At 38.6% G+C, this 19,124-nt stretch overlaps 2 protein-coding genes across 2 annotated transcripts; both read right to left on the minus strand.

Moving 5' to 3' along the window:
* Window positions 1-9,108: 9,108 nt before the first annotated feature.
* Window positions 9,109-13,112, minus strand: LOC137713800 (zinc finger CCCH domain-containing protein 43-like). Its single transcript, XM_068453156.1, has 6 exons — window positions 12,132-13,112; window positions 11,658-11,723; window positions 11,127-11,213; window positions 10,774-10,968; window positions 10,050-10,313; window positions 9,109-9,462 (listed from the first exon to the last, which is right to left on the minus strand). The coding sequence occupies exons 1-6, from the start codon at window positions 12,879-12,881 to the stop codon at window positions 9,364-9,366; spliced, it is 1,461 nt and encodes a 486-aa protein (XP_068309257.1). The 5' UTR covers window positions 12,882-13,112; the 3' UTR covers window positions 9,109-9,363.
* A 185-nt stretch (window positions 13,113-13,297) lies between these two features.
* On the minus strand, window positions 13,298-15,844 carry LOC137713801 (zinc finger CCCH domain-containing protein ZFN-like). The gene is made up of 4 exons (XM_068453157.1): window positions 15,512-15,844; window positions 15,035-15,317; window positions 14,760-14,848; window positions 13,298-14,137 (listed from the first exon to the last, which is right to left on the minus strand). The coding sequence occupies exons 2-4, from the start codon at window positions 15,075-15,077 to the stop codon at window positions 13,925-13,927; spliced, it is 345 nt and encodes a 114-aa protein (XP_068309258.1). The 5' UTR covers window positions 15,078-15,317; window positions 15,512-15,844; the 3' UTR covers window positions 13,298-13,924.
* Window positions 15,845-19,124: the final 3,280 nt, after the last annotated feature.

Consider the following 19,124-nt stretch of genomic DNA (forward strand, 5'->3'; position numbering starts at 1 on the left):
GCTGAGAATCTCATAATAGAGAATGACTTACATGGAACATGTAACATATCTTCTAGTAGTTGGTGTTTAAGCAAATGTTGATACAATGTGACAATATCTTAAAATAATTATGCGTTGACATGTAATATCTATGTGTAGGCTAAGTCCTCCTTTATAATAATACTCATGACATGCCCTGATCCTTTGTCCAAATGACAATAAGATGGTCACGTGCTAGCTGACATTCGAGGGTGACGCAAGCCATTTTATGAATGCATATGCCAAGAACATGTGAAACATGCATAATAATTTCACACGTAACTACGCAATATAGTATTCAAGTATAAACCTTAGCAAAATATAATAATCCACTACCAAAAATTTAAAGTGATAATGCATGACATGTTCAGAGCATACTACTAATTCAAAATACAAGCAGAAGGGATATTAGAAAGTGCAATTACACGAGATGTCCTACGCAGAGAGGATGACACAAATTCATTGATATGGGAATGTCTTGTAGCTCGGGTCGTATGCCTCGTTCCTAGATCTTAAGGGGGCGCAAAACAAAACCTGAGTGGACCAAGTTTATATATAGTAATAATAAAACAGTTATTCTTCAACGTACTAACCCCCAGTTTTAGAAAACTCGTATAGTATAATAAGTAATAGGTTTTCCGAAAACCCTAGTATGTCATAAAACCTTCATAAAACATATATCGTATATAGTGTGTTTAGTAGGGGTATCACAATCACCCGAAGGCCCTACATCGCCCGCCCAAAGGCGTATATAAATCTTCCGCACGAAGGCATATATAAATGAATATCCACTAAGTAAGCACAAAAAATCATAAACGTAATCTTTCCAAAATATATCTCATTGGAACTTAATGGCTCAAACATCATATCATAAATCATATTCATAAATATCTCAATAACGTAAATTCGATAAAGCATGATATTTCATAAAGCGTAAATCCGATAACTCATTAAACGTTTCATAAAACATAGTCATGAAATCGTGTTTTTCATGTATGCATTTCTAGTGATTAAATCATGCATTTTAGAAGGGGTCCACTCACAATTTCTTCGTTACCAACGTGCCGTTCAACAATAGGGAGGATGGGGTCATCTCAAACGACACACCTAAACACAAAAGAGAACAATTTAGTAAACACTAGTACCTCTAAGGAGGTGTGTGCGCTCCTGGCCATCGCTGCACCACGTGCAACCTTACGCGCCCATGAGTAAAGGATACTCACCTTCCTCGCGAGGCCTGAAACTGGTTGGTTTCTAGGCTCATTTCTCAACCATCTTCGATGTTTCAAAAGCCAACATGAAGCTCGACATGAAGATCAGAGATTCATACCAAGTTAGGACTAAGTGGTGGTCGGAGTTGGCCGAAAAATGGCCTCAAAATCACTGTCTTTACTGGAAAATTGGGTAAGTTTTCCCATGAGTTTCCTACATCCAAAAGTTACCAAAACTTCTTTAAACTACTCCCAAACACACATCAAGACACGATCTATAATTTTTGGACAAGGTTCGAGGCTTACCTTTGCCGGAGTAAGTGGAAATTCATCGAAGAGTCTCGATGAATAGTGGGGGCATTGTGCAGTGAAATATGAAGATTTTTGGGTGGTTCTCGTTCGTTTCTGGGTTCACAAGTAGGGTTGTTGGGTGGTGAGAGGTGATGTCGTTGTTGTGTTATTGTTGTTGTTGTGTTGTGTATAGCGCCCTCGGGGAAGGCTGGTTTGAGAGAGACCGAGAGGTAGAGAACGAGAGTGTAGAGAGAGAGATTTGATAGAAATGAAAAAGGGAAGGGGGAGATCTCGGCAAAAAATGAGGGGATTAGGGGACAAGAATCCATTGTGAACACCAGTGGCATATACATTAAGGTCACTAAAGACGAAACATGAAATATCCGAAAAACATTCGACGTTTCAAAAACGTAAAATCTTCGTTATAACTTCAAATTCGAACCTGTTCGCGCCCATGCGTTCATGGCAATGAGTACAATAAGAATAAACTAAGAAAACTAGTAATACGAGTCACGACGAGATGGTCAACGTTCATGCCACAATGGCAATTTGGTAATTTCACACCTTTAATATTATAAAATACGTAAAATTAAGGACAGGGTATCACAATCTACCCCCTTCAGATAATTTTGTCCCCGAAATTTACTACCTCAAGTAAACAGGTACGGATATTGATTTCTCATCAGTTCTTTTATTTCCCAGGTCGTTTCCTCAATTGTGAGGTTCCCCCATAATACCTTTACCAACAGGATGACCTTATTTTTCAGCATTTTATCTTGTTAGTCGATAATCGCCATTGGCTCCACAGCATAACTCATGTCCTGACTCACTTATAACGGTTGTGGCTGTAAGACATGAGATGGATCCGGTACGTACTATAAGCAATCGCACCAATTCTCTTTGTGATTCTATAGGGGCCGACATATCGAGGACTTAACTTTCCTTGTTTACCAAAATGAACCACACCCTTTCAGGACGACAACGTCAGAAAGATAAAATCACCAATCTCATACTCACAATCCTTAGGATGTCAATCAGCGATGCTCTTCTATCAATCTTGCATCATCTTCAAATTCTGCTTTATCAACTGGATGTTAGCGTTAATGGTGTCAACAATTTATGGCCCCACTAACACCCGCTCACCGACTTCAGTCCAGCACAGTGGTGTTCGGCACACCCTTCCATACAGTGCTTCGAAAAGTGTCATGCCGAAGCTGGAGTGGTAACTATTATTGTAGGCAAACTTGATCAATGGAAAATAATTATCCCAACTACCCTTCCATTGGAGAACACACATCATCAGCATGTCCTTCAAAGTTTAGATCTTCCTCTCAGATTAATCATCAATTTGTGGGTCATAGGCAGTGTTGTACAAAAAAGTTAAGTATTCATGGCATCATGGAATGCTCTCCAAAATATAAAGGTGAATCTTGGATTTCTGTCTGAAACAATGGTGACAAGTAAACCGTGTAGTTTAACAATATTATCATTGAACAATTGTGCTAGCTTCTCTAATGTATAATTCTGTCAAATTAGTAAGAAATGAGCAGTCTTAGTGAGTCTATCCACAATCACCCATATGTCATCAAACCTTGACCGCGTGCTTGGTAACCCATACACAAAATCCATGATATATATTCCCACTTCCAAACGGATATAGAGAGATTCTGCATTAGCCCTTCTAGTTTATGTCTATCCGTTTTCACTTGCTGGCAAATTATACACCTCTTCACATACTTCGCAACATCTCATTTCATCATATACCAATAGTAGAACGGATGAATAGTGTGATACAACTCTGTACTTCTCGGGTGCATGGCATACGCTAAAATGTGAGCTTCATCAAGAATTTCCTTTTCACAACTTCATTGTTTTTAGGCACGAATAATTTATTTCCCATCATCAAGGCTTCATCTATCCGGATCCTCAAATCTAGCCTCAATCCATTATGCAGCTGTTCATTTAGGTCTGCACACTACTAATTGTGCTCTTGAGCTTCCCGAACTAGATTCACCAAAATAGGCCTAATTTGGAAGTGCTCTGTTGATGCACAAAATCGGCGGGGACTTTGGTACAACAGAAAGTGTCAAGTTTGTGACCTTCGCTAGGTTGCTCTGGTCATTAGTGTGGATAAGTATGTAAATGAATAGAGACAGGGAAACAAATAACACAAGATGTACGTGGTTCACCCAGATTGGCTACGTCCACGGAGTAGAGGAGTTCTCATTAGTTGTGAAGGGTTTACACAAATACATAGGTTCAAGCTCTCTTTTAGTGAGTTCTAGTGAATAGTTCAGTACAAATGACATTAGGGATTATTGTGGGAAAATGATCCTCTTTTATAGAAGAGAGTTTCTAGTTTTGTTGTGACATTGACACGCGTCGTGTTGTGATTGGCCTCTGATATCGACATGTGTTGCGCTGTAATTGGCCTCTGATACCGACACGTCTCGCGTTGTGATTGGCCTCCTAGTTTGAGGAAAAGTCTTGTGGGTCCTTGACGGTATGCTGTTGACCGGTGCTTAGTAGTTTCGGGATTGGTCAAATATGGTACAAACATGCTCCAACAATGTTTCCTGGGGATCTGGTGTCACCGCAATGCCAGTTCCTCTAAGAGAAAAGAATAGCAGAACATAGATAGCTTGTAGGGAAGTAAGCTGTCCGAAGGATTTCTGGCTAAGAGCATCGGCTACGACATTTGCATGACCAGGATGATACTCAATAGTGCAATCGTAGTCACTAGTAAGTTCCATCCACCTTCTTTGTCTCAAGTTCAACTCCTTATAGGTGAAGACATACTTCAAGCTCTTGTGATCCGTAAAAATGTGGCACTTCTCGTCGTATAGGTAATGTCACCAAAATTTTAAAGTAAAGATTACTGCTCCAAGTTCCAGATCATGAATGGGGTAATTTTTCTCGGGAGGTTTCAGTTGTTTGGAAGCATAGGCGATAACTTTCCTATGCTACATCAGAACACAACCTAAGCCTGACAAGGATATATCATTATAGATTTCAAACTCACCGTCATCGTCCGAAAGAGCAAAGACGAGGGCATGAGTAAGACGATGTTTAAGCTCTTGAAAACTCTATTTGTATTTTCATCCCGTTCAATTTTGACTCCCTTCCAGGTCAATTTAGTAAGAGGCAAGGCAATCACCGAGAAATCCTGCACAAAGTGTCGATAATAACCAACCATCCCAAGAAAATCCCTCACTTCTGTGACATTCTTCAATTGTTCCCACGTTGCCACTGCAGAAATCTTATAAGGGTCTACGTAAATTGCCTCAGCAGAAACCATATACCCGAGGAAACTGATTTGATCTAACCAAAATTAATACTTACCAAAATCAAACACTAACTTCAAATATTTTGTATGCTCGACATTACCCTTAGAGTAAATCAAAATGTCATCGATAAATACAATCATAAACCAGTTAAGATACGGTTTGAAAACTCTGTTCATCAAATCCATGAAAGCTGCAGGTGCATTCGTTAATCCAAAAAGCATGACACGAAATTCATAATGTCCATACCGAGTGCGAAAAGTGGTCATGGGTACATTTTTATTTTGGATCAGCAGCTAGTGGTCATATGTGATTATGTGGATTTTTTTTTTTCAAAAAGTGAAATGACTAAAATGTCATTTGTTGACTAAATGTAATTATACGAGGATGTATTTTATTGTATTTCTTGCCATATTTGGATAGAGCTCGATCTTCCGAACGCGTAGGCGCAAACTGTTTGTGAAACAGAGTTATAACGAATAATATATGAACGAGCGAAGTTAGGGGTGAAATGGTCATTTGACCATAATTTAGATTGCTCCAGATAATTGTGAGGTGCCACATGTGTGGCATTGGCGGGAAAAGAGAGAGCACTGCCTAATCAGAAAACAAGGAAGGAGGGAAAGGAGAGAACAAGGAAAGAAGGGAGAGAACCGGGTTCTCCATTTGACCCATGTGACCCGACCCGTTTCCTTTGTCTTCTTCAATGGTTTTCGTCAGTTTTTGCGGCAAACCACATCAATCAAACCTTGGGAAATCACTCCATGGCCATCCCTCTACCTAATACACCCCAAATTTCATACAAAATTGGCCTTGATTGTGTGAAAACCGCACGAGGGTGCGGCGGGTTCAAGGACGGCGATTGGCTGATTTTGAAAGCCTCACCATCAACCACCACCACCAATAGACTCTCCTCAACCTCAGGAACAAAGCACATGCATTGGTTGGGGTGTCGGAGCTGTTTTGGAGTCGAATCAAGAACACTCAATTTCAAGGGTTTCCGGTGGGTTTGAGTGAAATTAGGGTTTTCCCGGCCGAATTGGAATTTGGCCCAAGTATGAAAATTGCTCCCCTCATTGAGATATTCATTTCTGTAAATTTTGAGAATTTTTGGAAATAGTTGAATTTTCCGGCTAGCCGAGGCGGCCGACCGCCACCCGCGGCGGTGTGTGCGGCGGCGCGTGGCCAGAATGTCGTCAATACTATGTTTAGGCTAAATTGGATGCCGTGAAGTCAGTCTTGATATTTGTATGACATAGATTAATTGTACGAACCTAAGTTCATTACAATACTGTGCTTGATCAATTTGTTACTTTAATACATTGTAATACATAATATTTGAGGACCTTAGGAACTTACGGATCAGGAATCTGATGTACCGATTTGCCATAGCGACTGTTATGCGTGCAAATGTTCTGATCCTGGGTTTTGAAACAAATTTTGTGTGATCAATGGCGTGCAATCATGTAATATGCGATCAAACGGAGGCTCATAGAACAGAGGGAAGAGAACAATTAGTTAATAATATTTATGATTCGAGAACAATTGTCCTCACATAGTATTTCATTTGTTTTACCTTCATGTATCACAAAGTGAAAACCCTTCTAGGATCATATTCCGAAATTATGAACTCGTTATAAAAGGCATGATCAGAGAAGGGTGAACTTACCGGTCTCAAGGGCAGGTGAATTTGATTCTGTTGTGGATGTTGCTTGTAGATGTTGGTTTCAGCCACTGAGTTGTTCATCATGTATGGCGGACGCGCAGGCACGCTTCTTTCTGGTGCATATGCTGGAGCCTAAAAGTTCACAACGAAACACAATAGGGATGCCAGTTAACAATCGAGACCTCACGAACTGATAAGGATGCCAATTGACGAGTTGTGAATGCAGAGATATGAACTAAAAAAATTACTCTAACTGTTGCAGACAGCAATTTGTCAAACTATTGGGAACTTTAAGTCCTGGTTATAGATCAAAACTCATAGCAAACGTGGACGAGCAAATTATTAATTTATGAGCCAGAAATGAATAAAAAGAGCATGGCTGAAAAGTATAAGAAAGTTAAACATACAAAATGATCGTGATCTAACATTCCTGATAAAGTGTAAACTGGTATATCAAAGTGATCAACGTTATTCAAACCTGAGACTATAAGATGGGAAAGTTAAATAAAAGTACCTGATAACCATTCTATTCTGAATTTTGAGAAGAAACCACATGAGGTGGTGGAATCATCAATGTTGAGTAAACCGGAGCCTCATTCAAAGGCCTTGGTGCAGACCACGGTGCCACTGTTGATTGTGATGCACCTTGTAACGATGCAGGACCACCATTACCATATCCAGATGGGGGATGAGATCCTCCTGTGGCTGTAGGATCAGGGTGGTTAAACCTGCAGTTCGATGCATACTTGCAGGAGCCATTTCGCATATGGTAGGGACACTCCCTCTCACCCTGTAACAAGTAAAAATAAATATTTGCAGTAACTGACAGAGGCATAATAAATAGGTCCAACAAACCAAGAAAATAAGCAAAGATAAAATCTTAGAAATCGTGAATAGATATTCATTTCTCAAAACTTAGCAAGCTAGATATAAACTGTATACCGGTCGAATTGGCAGGCCCAGAAAGTTAAGCTCAAGAACTGGAGCTACAGAAGGTTTCTCTCTGCTGTGGCTGTATCTGCAATTTTTCCCATACTTACATCCACCCGACCTCAAGTAATACTGCAACAAGCTCAAGTGTTATAACATCATGAAACTGTTACTAGTCTGCCGTACACATTGCACATATTTGGATATAAGGCACCAAGAGAAGAATTGTTACTGACATCCGAAAGCATAATTGGAATTACTGTATAAAGGAATACCAGAATGTCATGAAAAAAGCATACAATTTCAAGAAAACGCATCCGTTGGAGATTGTCTAACTACTTACCAACTTGCTACAATTTATTCAAACACATGACATGCCTCCCCATACGATATAAACAAATAAAGTTCAAAATCTCAAGATTTTGTGATCTAAAAGCGCTTTGAGTTATTTAAAAGCACTTTCATTTAGGCCATAAAAGCACTTTTAAGTGCTTTTCAGAAGCGTAAGTGCTTTTTAAATGATGACTCAATGTCATCGACTCTATTTCGCATGGAATATTGCAGAAGAAATGGTTTTTCAGTGGCTGAAGGAATCCACAACTGCTTATGGAGACGAGTTGATAATGCAAAAATAATAGGGTGGGACTGGGAGGAGCTACAAACAACTTAAAGACAATTTTTCTTGTGCCCGGGAAAGATGTGGAACACCAAATCTCTCATATATATAAAGAAAACTTTTATTTTTCACTTCTGCATGAATTCTTTTGCCTTTCCATATCATAGGGATTCGACATGAAAAATGACATGCTGGCTGTTGACTGTTCGACGCAGTAACGCACTTCCTCTCCTTATATATATATAAATATGTTTTGTTGCATATACAAGTGTGTAATGTAGAATGAGAAAAAAAAAAAAAAAAAAGAAGAAAGATTGGTGAACATAAAATTTTTAGAATTCTGTGGTTCTCAGTTTGATAATTGGGACAAGAACATCACTTTACACACACACACACACACAATCATCTAGTAAGAGTAAAATATATTTAATATATTACCTGGAGTTTACTGCTTAGTTTTGTTGTTAGGTTTGCAGCAGTTGCTTCTTGCTTGTTGCAGGACCTTACCTTGTATCATTCCCATCATCCCACTCCCCCAGTCCGAGGGCTCGTTTGGCGCCTAAGATTGGATTTGATTTGATAACTCAGTACACTCAAGGTGTGTTGAAGAACGGAAACAAATAGAGGAATTTTGTCCAAGTTAAAAGTAGAAGATGAAGTGCGGAATGAAAACCAAAATGGTAGGTATCTCGACCAAAAAAAATGGTAGGATATCAACATCTCTCGAGACTCATCCTTCTAATCAACAATCCCCAAATGAAAAATCATTCACATCTGCTTTCATTTCTTACTCCAGCATACCTTAAAGATGACAAGTTATCAAACCTAATTCTAGGCGCCAAACGAGAAGGTTTGACGAATTAACTTCAGGAGGAGGTACATACATAATTTTCGGTCAAACCTCGTTAATTCTTGGTGTGTTCTCATTTGTTTAAAAAAAAAAAAAAAATATTCTAAAGTTCTTCCAACAGTTTTCCCTTGAGAGTCAAACATAATTGGGGTTTGTTTTTGGAGGTCAAATGTTAAACTTAAATCACTTTTGATGGGTAAGATGATCCAACAAACAAATCGAAGATAATTGGTAAATGACCATAACCACAAAGCAAACACGAAATATTTATATTTCCCCGAATTTAACTTGTTTTCTAGTAAGATTACATCAAACACGAAATATTTATATTTACATTTCCAAGACTCAACAACAAAGCGATTTCACGTCCTTGGTGACAATAATCCACTGCTCTAGTTGGCATTTCGTGCAAAACGCAGTACTTAGGCTATTGCGGAATTGTGGCATCAGTTTAACTTCTACGTCCAGATGTCCGTACCCCATTTGCTGTTTCCGAGTCACAGAAAGGAACCTGATAATGACGGATGGTCAAATCTACAGGTTGGCCCGGAACTGCAAAGGCCGCAGCGGCTGTACTGTGTGCAAATGTTCTGACCCTGGATTGGAAACAAATTTAGGATGAAAATTTATGTAATTGATGGCAAGCGATAACGAAGCAGAATAACTGATCAACCCGAGTATTTCATACAGGAGAGGAGAGGAACTGTTAGTTAAGAATCCTTCTATGTTGAAAGAGACATATCCATAACTTTCACTACAAATTATCTTTCGCAAGGTCAAATTAGTCTCAGTAATATACATTGTCTTGGTACATTGCTAATTATCCAAGGTACACTAAAACTTGCAAAAAGATTTCAATTCCAAAATTATTCCATCACTTAATAAAAAAAAGTGTTTGTATAACATGTGGTGGTTAGTTATTAAGGAAAACTAGTGAAAAGGGTTTGAAAACTTTGAGTTTTAATCAAAAGGACAAAAACGTGTTGTAAGTGAATGGTAACAGGAATGACTTTTTAGAGTAAAAATGTCATTTTTTATTACAGTGAACAGTACCAGAAATGTTTCGCTATAACTAACCTACTTCTGTGCTACTTGTATCACAAAGTGAAAAACCTTTTTGAGATCAAAATCCATAGTTACGAATTCTGTATAAAAAGAACAGTTCGAAGAAGAGTGAACTTACAGGTCTTAAAGGGAGGCCCCTGTCATTGAGTGTACATGAGGGGGTCGCTGGAGTATGATTTTTTGGATGGTGATATTGGCAATTAGATTTATTAATACAATCCCCCGTTTGAGCGAAATAAAAGCAAACAGGTTGCCCAGGTCGTTGTGGAAATTCTTCAGCTTGCTTCTGCTGTGCATATTGTCTTTCGGTCGCTGAGTTGTTCATAACATATGGCGGAGGTGGAGGTGCAGGCTTGCTTCTATGTGGTAGATATGCTGGAGCCTATACATGTTTTGGCCAATACAAAATTAAAGAGAAGCATGTTTTTGAAAATGCAAACAAAAACAGCATTAATTCTATAAATTCTACAAAATAAAGGGGCTATTCTTACTTGTACCCACAAACTAATAGGGAACCCACATAAGAAGTCTAGACGTACCGATATGAAAACGTAAGCATATTACCACAACTGATGCAGACAACAATTTGTTATCAATATTCGAAATTTCAAGGATTTAACTTCTTTACAAATAATAATAGAATATCACATTAAGTCCTTAATGTAGGCCCATATTAGTTTTGTGAGCCGAACATGAATAAAAAGGCATGAGAATGAAAAGAAAAAGGTCAAAACACAAAAAGATCCAACTGTTATCCCAAAAAATACGGTAATTCGCATATCAAAAAGTGATTAGAGTTATTTAAACCCAAGACTCTAATAAGGGACTGATGACTAGAGTACCTGATAACCATTCCATTCTGTAGTTTCGGAATTTATCCCTTGTGATTTTGGCAGACCTTGTAATGATGCAGGCCTACCATTACTGGATTGTGGGCGAGATTCTCCGGCAGCTGTAGGATCAGGGTGGTTAAACTTGCAGTTTGTTTCATACTTGCAGGTGCCAGTTCGCATATAGTAGGGACAATCTTTCTCCCCCTGTAATACGTTAAAACAATTATTCAGCAAACATATGGACACATTAAATAGCTACAACAGAATAAGAAAATAAGCAAAGAAAAAATCTTAAATCTTAAGCACCATGAATAGATAGCTATTCATTCCTCAAATTTTTGCAGATCAAATCTAGAGCATACCGGACGAATTGGCAGGCCCAAAAAGTTAAGTTCCAGAGCTGGAGCTACAGAAGGTACCCCTATATGTCGTCCTGGGCTGATGTAGTACTGCAACAAGCTTAAGTGTTATATTAAGATCATGAAAACTGTTACTAGGCCACCACGTACGTTGCACAGATTTGAATACGAGGATACAAAGGGAAAGAAACGTCATTGACATTTAAAAACATAATAGTAATCCTGTATAAAAAAAGGAAGATCTGATTGCAATGTAACAGCATACAATTGCCAAAACACATCAACTATAAGTTGATCACATTCAAGACCCTCATAAATCTATAGTTAGCTACAAGATAAAAAAGGTTTAAGCTTGTATATTCACTTGTGCATTCTAACCTACTAGCTTTCAGATAACCATATCGAAAAAAACCCCATCGTCAAAGCACAACATAGTACTTGAAACCAAATATGCAAAGTAAAACAAAACTTAATGATGAAAAACATGAAACCAAGCAATTGCAGTAAAAACCAGAACTTTGGATAGATAATAACCTTGCTTTCGGTCTGGTCTTGCTCCTTTTCCAATTCTTCTCTCTTCTTAGCCTTGTCTTTAGACACCTTCAATAAAGTTCAAAACACCAAGAAACACAAAGTGAGCACCAACAACACAAATACTTCCTGCAATCATACCAGGCCAGATGCATTAATGTCTCAAATACTAAATGCAGGCCCAAAGTCACGATTTGTCTCGGACAAATTTCACCACAAAGATGCGCGTGAAAGAAAAACATCATCTTTAACAAATATGAAATGTGCCTCCATTTCGAGTCAATTCCGCAGACAGAGATCATCATCACGGCATAATAAACTAACCGATTAACACATTCTTTACTCTATTACACATGCATACATGAATTTCTCAGCTAAACCAAAGAAAGCTGAGGCCACGAAAACACGAAAAAGTCTCAAACTTTCAACCATAAACATACATAAGCAAATGCTAAATGCGAAACAAGAGAGATATACCTGCTTGTTTTTCCTTATCCGAGGGTGATTAAACTTGCAATTCGATCCGAACTTACAGTTGCCAGTCTTCAGATAGTACGGACAGTCTTTAGCTTCGGGCCTCAATGGGTACTGATTCCTTCTGCTACTCTCCTCAACAACCTTCTTATCCACCACACCGCCGTTCTCATTCCCTCCGCGGCCACCGCTGCTTTCCCTCTCTCTCTCCTTCTCAATTTTCTTTTCACTTTCTCTCCTCTTCTCTTCTTCTTCTTTTTCCTCCTTTCCCTTCAAACTCAATTTCCGAATTTCATTAACGATGGAAGGATCGAAGTTCCGAATCTCATCGAGGAAGGCGGGGTCAGAAAGAAGCTCATCAAGCACGGCGGGGTGGAGTTTCCGAATCCAATCAAGGAATTTAGAATCGAGATCGGATGGTGCAGGTAACGGAACAGACGGCGGATTTAGAGGACCGTTGACGCTTTTAGAAAATTCCGAAGAGAAAGCAGGGTCGAAGTTCCTAATCACATCGAGGATGGCAGGGTCGAGATTCCTAATCTTATCGAGCATATCGGGGTCGAGTGTCCGAATCCCATCAAGGATTTCACGCTCGAGATCGGACGGCGCAGGTGACGGAACAGACGTCGGATTTAGGGGAACTTCGACGCCTTCAGACATTTCCGATTTCCGTCCGGATCTGAAGTACTTATACATTACGACGAGTACTGACACTGTCACCGGTAGGGCAATACGCGCCGCTGAAAAATACATAGTTTTTATGCTGATGGCGGCGGCGGATGCGGCGGCGACGGTAGCTGTAACTGGGTTGCTAGGTTTTTGCTGTGAACTAGCAACTAACAACTACACTATGGATGAAACAAACTCTCCCATATGATCAAAATATACATTGACTGCCTAAATCAAAGTCTGCTTTGTTTAGAGGCATGTTTGGATTGCTTTTCAATGCCAAAGCTACTTTAGGAAAAGTGGGGAACCTCGTAATAAAAGAATAATTTACATAGACCAAATACACTTTGCAGTACCGCAGTTTAAGCAAATATTGCTACAATGCTACAATGTAACAACTTATCTTAAAATGATAAGTTGATATGTAACATCTATGTATAGACTGAATACTCCTTAATAATACTCAAGATTTTGATTCCTTCTCATTCCGTCTCCCAATTAGTTTGATCAATCGTTCAAATTTCGAATTAGTAAACGCATCGTGAAAGTATTTTTAACTCTCAAACGAAATTTTCCACTTGTTTCAGGTTGAGTCAACTCTGTTTACTCTCCATTTTGGTTGTCCTACGTTCACTCGTATGACCTAGGTTTACTTGTCCTAGGTTGTCCATCACCTTCACAGCTCCACTCAGATGCCATTACCTACAAACACGTTATTTTGTAATACGGGTTTGTCTTTTACATTGGTGTTGTATATGCAAATTTAACCAACGTTACATGCAAGATAGACAATACACGTAACGTCGCCGCAAGTTCGATACATAACAGAAAATCCCGGCACAGGTTTTTTATAAAGCGAGATCAACAACCGAACCATTTGCGATACTCGGGATAGGCAGCTGACAACGAAATTGAAAGGATATTCTCGACTAAAGTATTTTCCGGTTATATGACGTAGATGAGAAATAATTTACAGGTTCCATTTCCCTTAAAATCTCACAACTATAATGTTTGTGTCGTCCGGTGAAGAGGTTTGATACATTTCTAAGATTGAATTACCAAAAGAGAGATTACACATGTTTGAGTGATGCAAATCCTGTGCTCTAGGCAAGCATTTCATGCATAACTTACTGCACGGGCTGCGGCTGACTTGTAACATCAGTTCCGTTTCTGCTCCCAGCCATTCCTGCCCCGTTAGTAGTTGCCGAATCACTGAAAGGAAGTCGATGATCAGGACCAGATGTAGTTGAAGATGATATATGTAACGGGTGGTCAAATTTACAAGCTGGCCCAAATTTGCAAATGCCATAGCGACTGTAATGTGTGCAAATGTTCTGATCCTGGATTTTGAAACAAATTTTGTGAGAACAATTAGTTTATAATATTTATGATTCGGGAACAATTGTCCTCACATAGTATTTCACTAGAAAGTGATGCCCACGCTTTGCTGCAGGATTAAAAACTGTGTTGTTTACTATGCTTGAAAAACACAGAGATAGTAGAAGAAAATAATAAGATAAGTTTAGATATACAAATGTACATGCATAAAATATTGGTCGACCTAGATTACACATTTTTGCCAGCTTTTAGACAGAGCATTGGAAAGTGCTGGCCTATGTACATGCAAAAAATATTGTTCAACCTAGATAACAAATCAGGAACAGCATTTACATACAAAATATTAGAAATGCTGGGCTAGTACATGCAAAAAATATTGTCTAACCTAGATTGGAGAGCTATTTACATACCAAAAAATAAGAGAAACATTGTTCGATGCATATAGATTAGAGGTACGAAAGTAACATCTGTTCTGTTCAAAAGGAAGATTCAACATTCTTTGTGCAGCAGAATGGACAGGAGAAAGTTGAAACAGACCAGAAGTTAAATCCAATAGATACATATATACATATGCAATTAGTGTAATGTTGTAATTATGTAAACACCAATTAACTAAATAGATACCTTTTGCAGAGTTGGCACATGGACTCCAGCTAAGACTCTCCCGAAATATACAACGGGTTTGATTGAAACTCTGGGAATCGTTGAAACCACTGTGGTTACATAAACAGCACAAATTTCTAAGCAACAAAATAGAAGAAAACGAAACGAAAAAGAAAAGACAGAGAAACTCATAAAACACAACTTCAAAATCGACGGTTCATATCGAGATCTCCGATCAAATCGCAAAACGTGAAGAAAATTCATCACAAAACGGAAATAAAAAAACATAATCTCACTTTGCATCAGCTTTTCTGTGAGCAGCAACTCTTGATTTCCCATGTTCAACTAAACCTCCACAGAAAACTGCAAAAAAAAAAGGGGTGAGAATCATTTAGAAATGACAAAAAATAAATATTAATAAATAACAGAGAAGTCGGAAAAGAAATATCCTCCCTTGTACCCAAAATTGTGGGTTTTCGTTGCCCACGACGAAGCTTTAAGAATTCTTCCAACACATATTTCAATTTGAAAGCTTCTTCAAAAGACATATTGAAGGTTGCGACTGTTAAGTTTTCTCAACTGCAATCACAAATAATACAAAATGAGAAATGTTGTTGTCGGTGAGGAAAATGTTGAATATTGAATATACAGCGACTGTTAAAGTTGAATACAAAAATATGAAGCACAGAGACTCCGATTAGCTTCAAAACCCAACCATTTTACACCAAATTCAAAACTTAAGCCCATTTGCCGGTATAGAGTAGGAATATCACCTTGTACTAACCCAAAAAATGTCGGAAAGCCTGAAATCGATCGGAGAAAACTCGGATCCTCGTTGGAAAACGCCACCGCGAGCTGGGTTTATGTAAATCTTCGATTTAGGGGTAGATTCAAGCATGCAAAGCTCAAATTTTGTTGTTAGGATTCTGCTGATTCGAATAGTGGTGGTTGCAGGGCCGATCATCACTGGGAAACGTCTAAAAGTCGTCGGGAATGTCGAACTCAGTGGAACCAAATCAACCAAAAACCTTTTTTATTTTTCTAGCAATAAAAAAATTAATTAGATTTAAACTTGAGTTTTTGGGGGGTGGCTACTGCAGTATGAGTTTTTGGATGGTGATATTTGCAATTAGATTTAAACTTGCAATCCCCCGGTCTTAAGAAATAAGGGGCCGTTTGGTACGCATACAGGACGGAATGGGATGGATAGTGTGAAACCCTATCCTTAATTTGTTGTATATTATATTATCGAATGTATGATTATCAAATTGTCCTTGAGGCATGAACGTTGACTTTCATTGACCATCTCGTAGTGACGCATATTACTAATTTTCTTAGTTTATTCTTAGGAGTGTGCTATCCACACACCTTTTTTTACTTCTTACATACCTCTTGTTGATTTCTGTCCCTTAATCTTCTTCAATTCATCCATTCTGACGATTGAAAATTTAAAAAGTGTGTGAGAAGTAAAAGGGGTGTGAATATCACACCCTTATCCTTATTGTACTCATCACCATGAATGCGTAGGCGCAAATGGATTCAAATTTGGAGTTATAACAAAAATTTTACGTTACGAAATGTCAAACGTTTTTCAGACATTTTCGTGTTTCGTCTTTAGTGATCTTGTTTTGTAAGCCATAGGGCCCACATGTTTTCTTCATTTTTCCTCGTGACCCCTCTCTTCTCTCTTCCATCTATTATTTTCTGAAACACTCACTCTCTCTCTCAAAAACTCTCATCTCTCTCCCTCTCTACACTCTCGACCATCTCTCAAACCAACCCTCATAGAGCGTTTTCACTTAAACAAATCACACAACAACAACCTTGATACCACCACCATCACCCCTATGAACTCATAATCGAAAGAGGACCTTCCAAACTCACTGCACAGCGTTCACCACTGTTCACTGAGTTTTTCAACGAGTTTCCACCTTCTCTAGCGAAGGTAAGTCTCGAAACTTGTCCAAAAGTTGTAGATCATGTCTTGGTGTATGTTTAGAGGTAGTTTTGAGAAGATTTGGTGATGTTTGGATGTAGGAATCTCACGGGGAAAGCTTCCCCAGTTTTTCCGGCGAAGACAACCATTTTCCGGCTGAACCACGGTGAGTTAGGCATCAAGAAAGGTACCATTCTCTTCCTTTGGTCGAGAAGTATGATTTTCTTTTCTGAATCACTCGATGTTGTTGAGTATTAAAGAAGTTATGAACGTTTAAAGTTTACCCAGTTTCCTACGAGTTTTCCAGTTTTTCCGCTAACCAGTCACACTTCAGGTCATTTTCCGGCAACCATTGGGCTTCTAAATAGGTATAATCTTGTTCGACACTTTCCTATCTTCATTTTATATATTATGGGTCGAATTTGGTTAAGAAACGAGTGAGTTACGAAATTTTGAAAATTTTCCAAACTTCCGGCCAAAAATCCCAATTTCTGATATGAGCTCCGATGGCTTGGCTCAGCTCAGCTTCGGCTGACTTCTCGATCAGCGTTGACCGTTCACTGTCGACATTGACTTTTGGGTTGACATTTTTGGGTTTCAACCGGGACCCTCCTAGACTAATTTCGACGTCGTCATTCCAAATTTGCGCTCCATTTTTTTAAATTCAATTGTTTTAATAGAGTTTTATTAATTGGTCCCTTTATGTGCTTAGGTGCATTTGTTAGTGGCAACCCCGTCCTCTATAGTTCAAATGGTTCTTCAACGACGGAGTATCTATAAGTGGACCCCTTCCAAAATACATGATTTTATTACTAGAGAAGCATTCATGAAAAACATGATTTTATGGCTGCGTTTTATTAAATGTTTATGAGTAAATCGGATTTATGCTTTATGAAATATCATGTTTTATCGAATTTATGTTTACTGAGATATTTATGAATATGATTTATTGATATGATGTTTGAGCTATTAAGCTCCGATGAGATATATTTTGGAAAGATTATGTTCATGATTTTCTATGCTTACTTAGTGAATGATAGTTATATATGCCTTCGGGCGGGTAATGAAGGGCCTTCGGGCTTATGATACTTATATATGCTTTCGGGCGAGTGATGAAGGGCCTTCGGGTAGGCAAGTGATGAAGGGCCTTGGGGTGAGTGATACTTATATATGCCTTCGAGCAGATGATGAAGGGCCTTCGGGCGAATGATACTTATATATGCCTTCGGGCGAATGAAATACCACTACTAAGCACACTATATACGATATATGTTTTACGAAGGTTTTATGGCATGCTAAGGCTTTTGGAAAATCTATTACTTATTATGCTATATAAGTTTTTAAAATTGGGGTTTAGTACGTTGAAGAATAACTATTTTAGTATTACATATATATAAACTTGGTCCACTTATATTTTGTTTTGCACCCCCTCAAGACCTAGGAACGAGGTATACGACCCGAGCTACGAGGCATTCCCATATCAGTGAATTTGTGTCCTCCTCTCTGAGTAGGACATCTCTTGTAATCGCACCTTCTGATATCCCTTCCTCTTGTATTTCGAATTAGTAGTATGCTATGAATTTGTCATGCATTATTACTTTTAAATTGTTGGCAGTGAACTATTATTATATTTTCTATTAAGGTTTGTACTTGAATATTACATTGCGTGGTTCCGGGCGAAATTTATATGCATGTTTCACATGTTCTCGGCATGGACAAGGATTGTCTGCCCTCCTGTGCCTTCCTGTTTGTGGTCACGGTTAAGTCACATCAATATTTTATATTACTATTCATTTTTGTCTTATTATCTCTATAAAAAAATAATATAAAATATTAACGTGGCTTAACCGTGACCACACAAAACAGGAGAGCACAGGAGGGCACCTTAAGTGGGAGGGCATACAATCCTTGTCCTCTCGTCATATGCATTCATTAAATAGCTTGCGTCACCCTCAGGTGTCAGCGAGCACGTGACCATCTCGTTGCCCTTTGGACACGGGGATCGGACCGTGTCAGAATGGGACGGTTGTTCCATTCTGCGTTTGGTAAGCGCATGGGGAATGAAACCAAAAGATTAAATAACTAACTTACCATTGTTCCATCTGTTGTTTGGTGCAAATGTTTATGCGACGGGATGGGACGGGACAGTTTTTTAGTTGTTCATATGTTTAAACACATATATGCTTATCTATGATATATTTTTCACACTAGTGAATATCAATACAAACGTTTCGATCAAACCTCGTTAATTCTTGGTGTGTTCTCAATTGTTTAAAAAAATGTTCCAAGTTCATCCAACGGTTTTCCCTTGAGAGAAAGTTAAACATAATTGGGGTTTGTTTTTGGAGGTCAAAAGTTAAAACATAATCACTTTTGTTAGGTAAGGATTATCCAACAAGCAAATCGAAGATAATTGGGACGTGACCATAACCACAAAGCAGAGTTGAGAG

Source organism: Pyrus communis, chromosome 13, assembly GCF_963583255.1.
Source record: "Pyrus communis chromosome 13, drPyrComm1.1, whole genome shotgun sequence".
NCBI lineage: Eukaryota > Viridiplantae > Streptophyta > Magnoliopsida > Rosales > Rosaceae > Pyrus > Pyrus communis.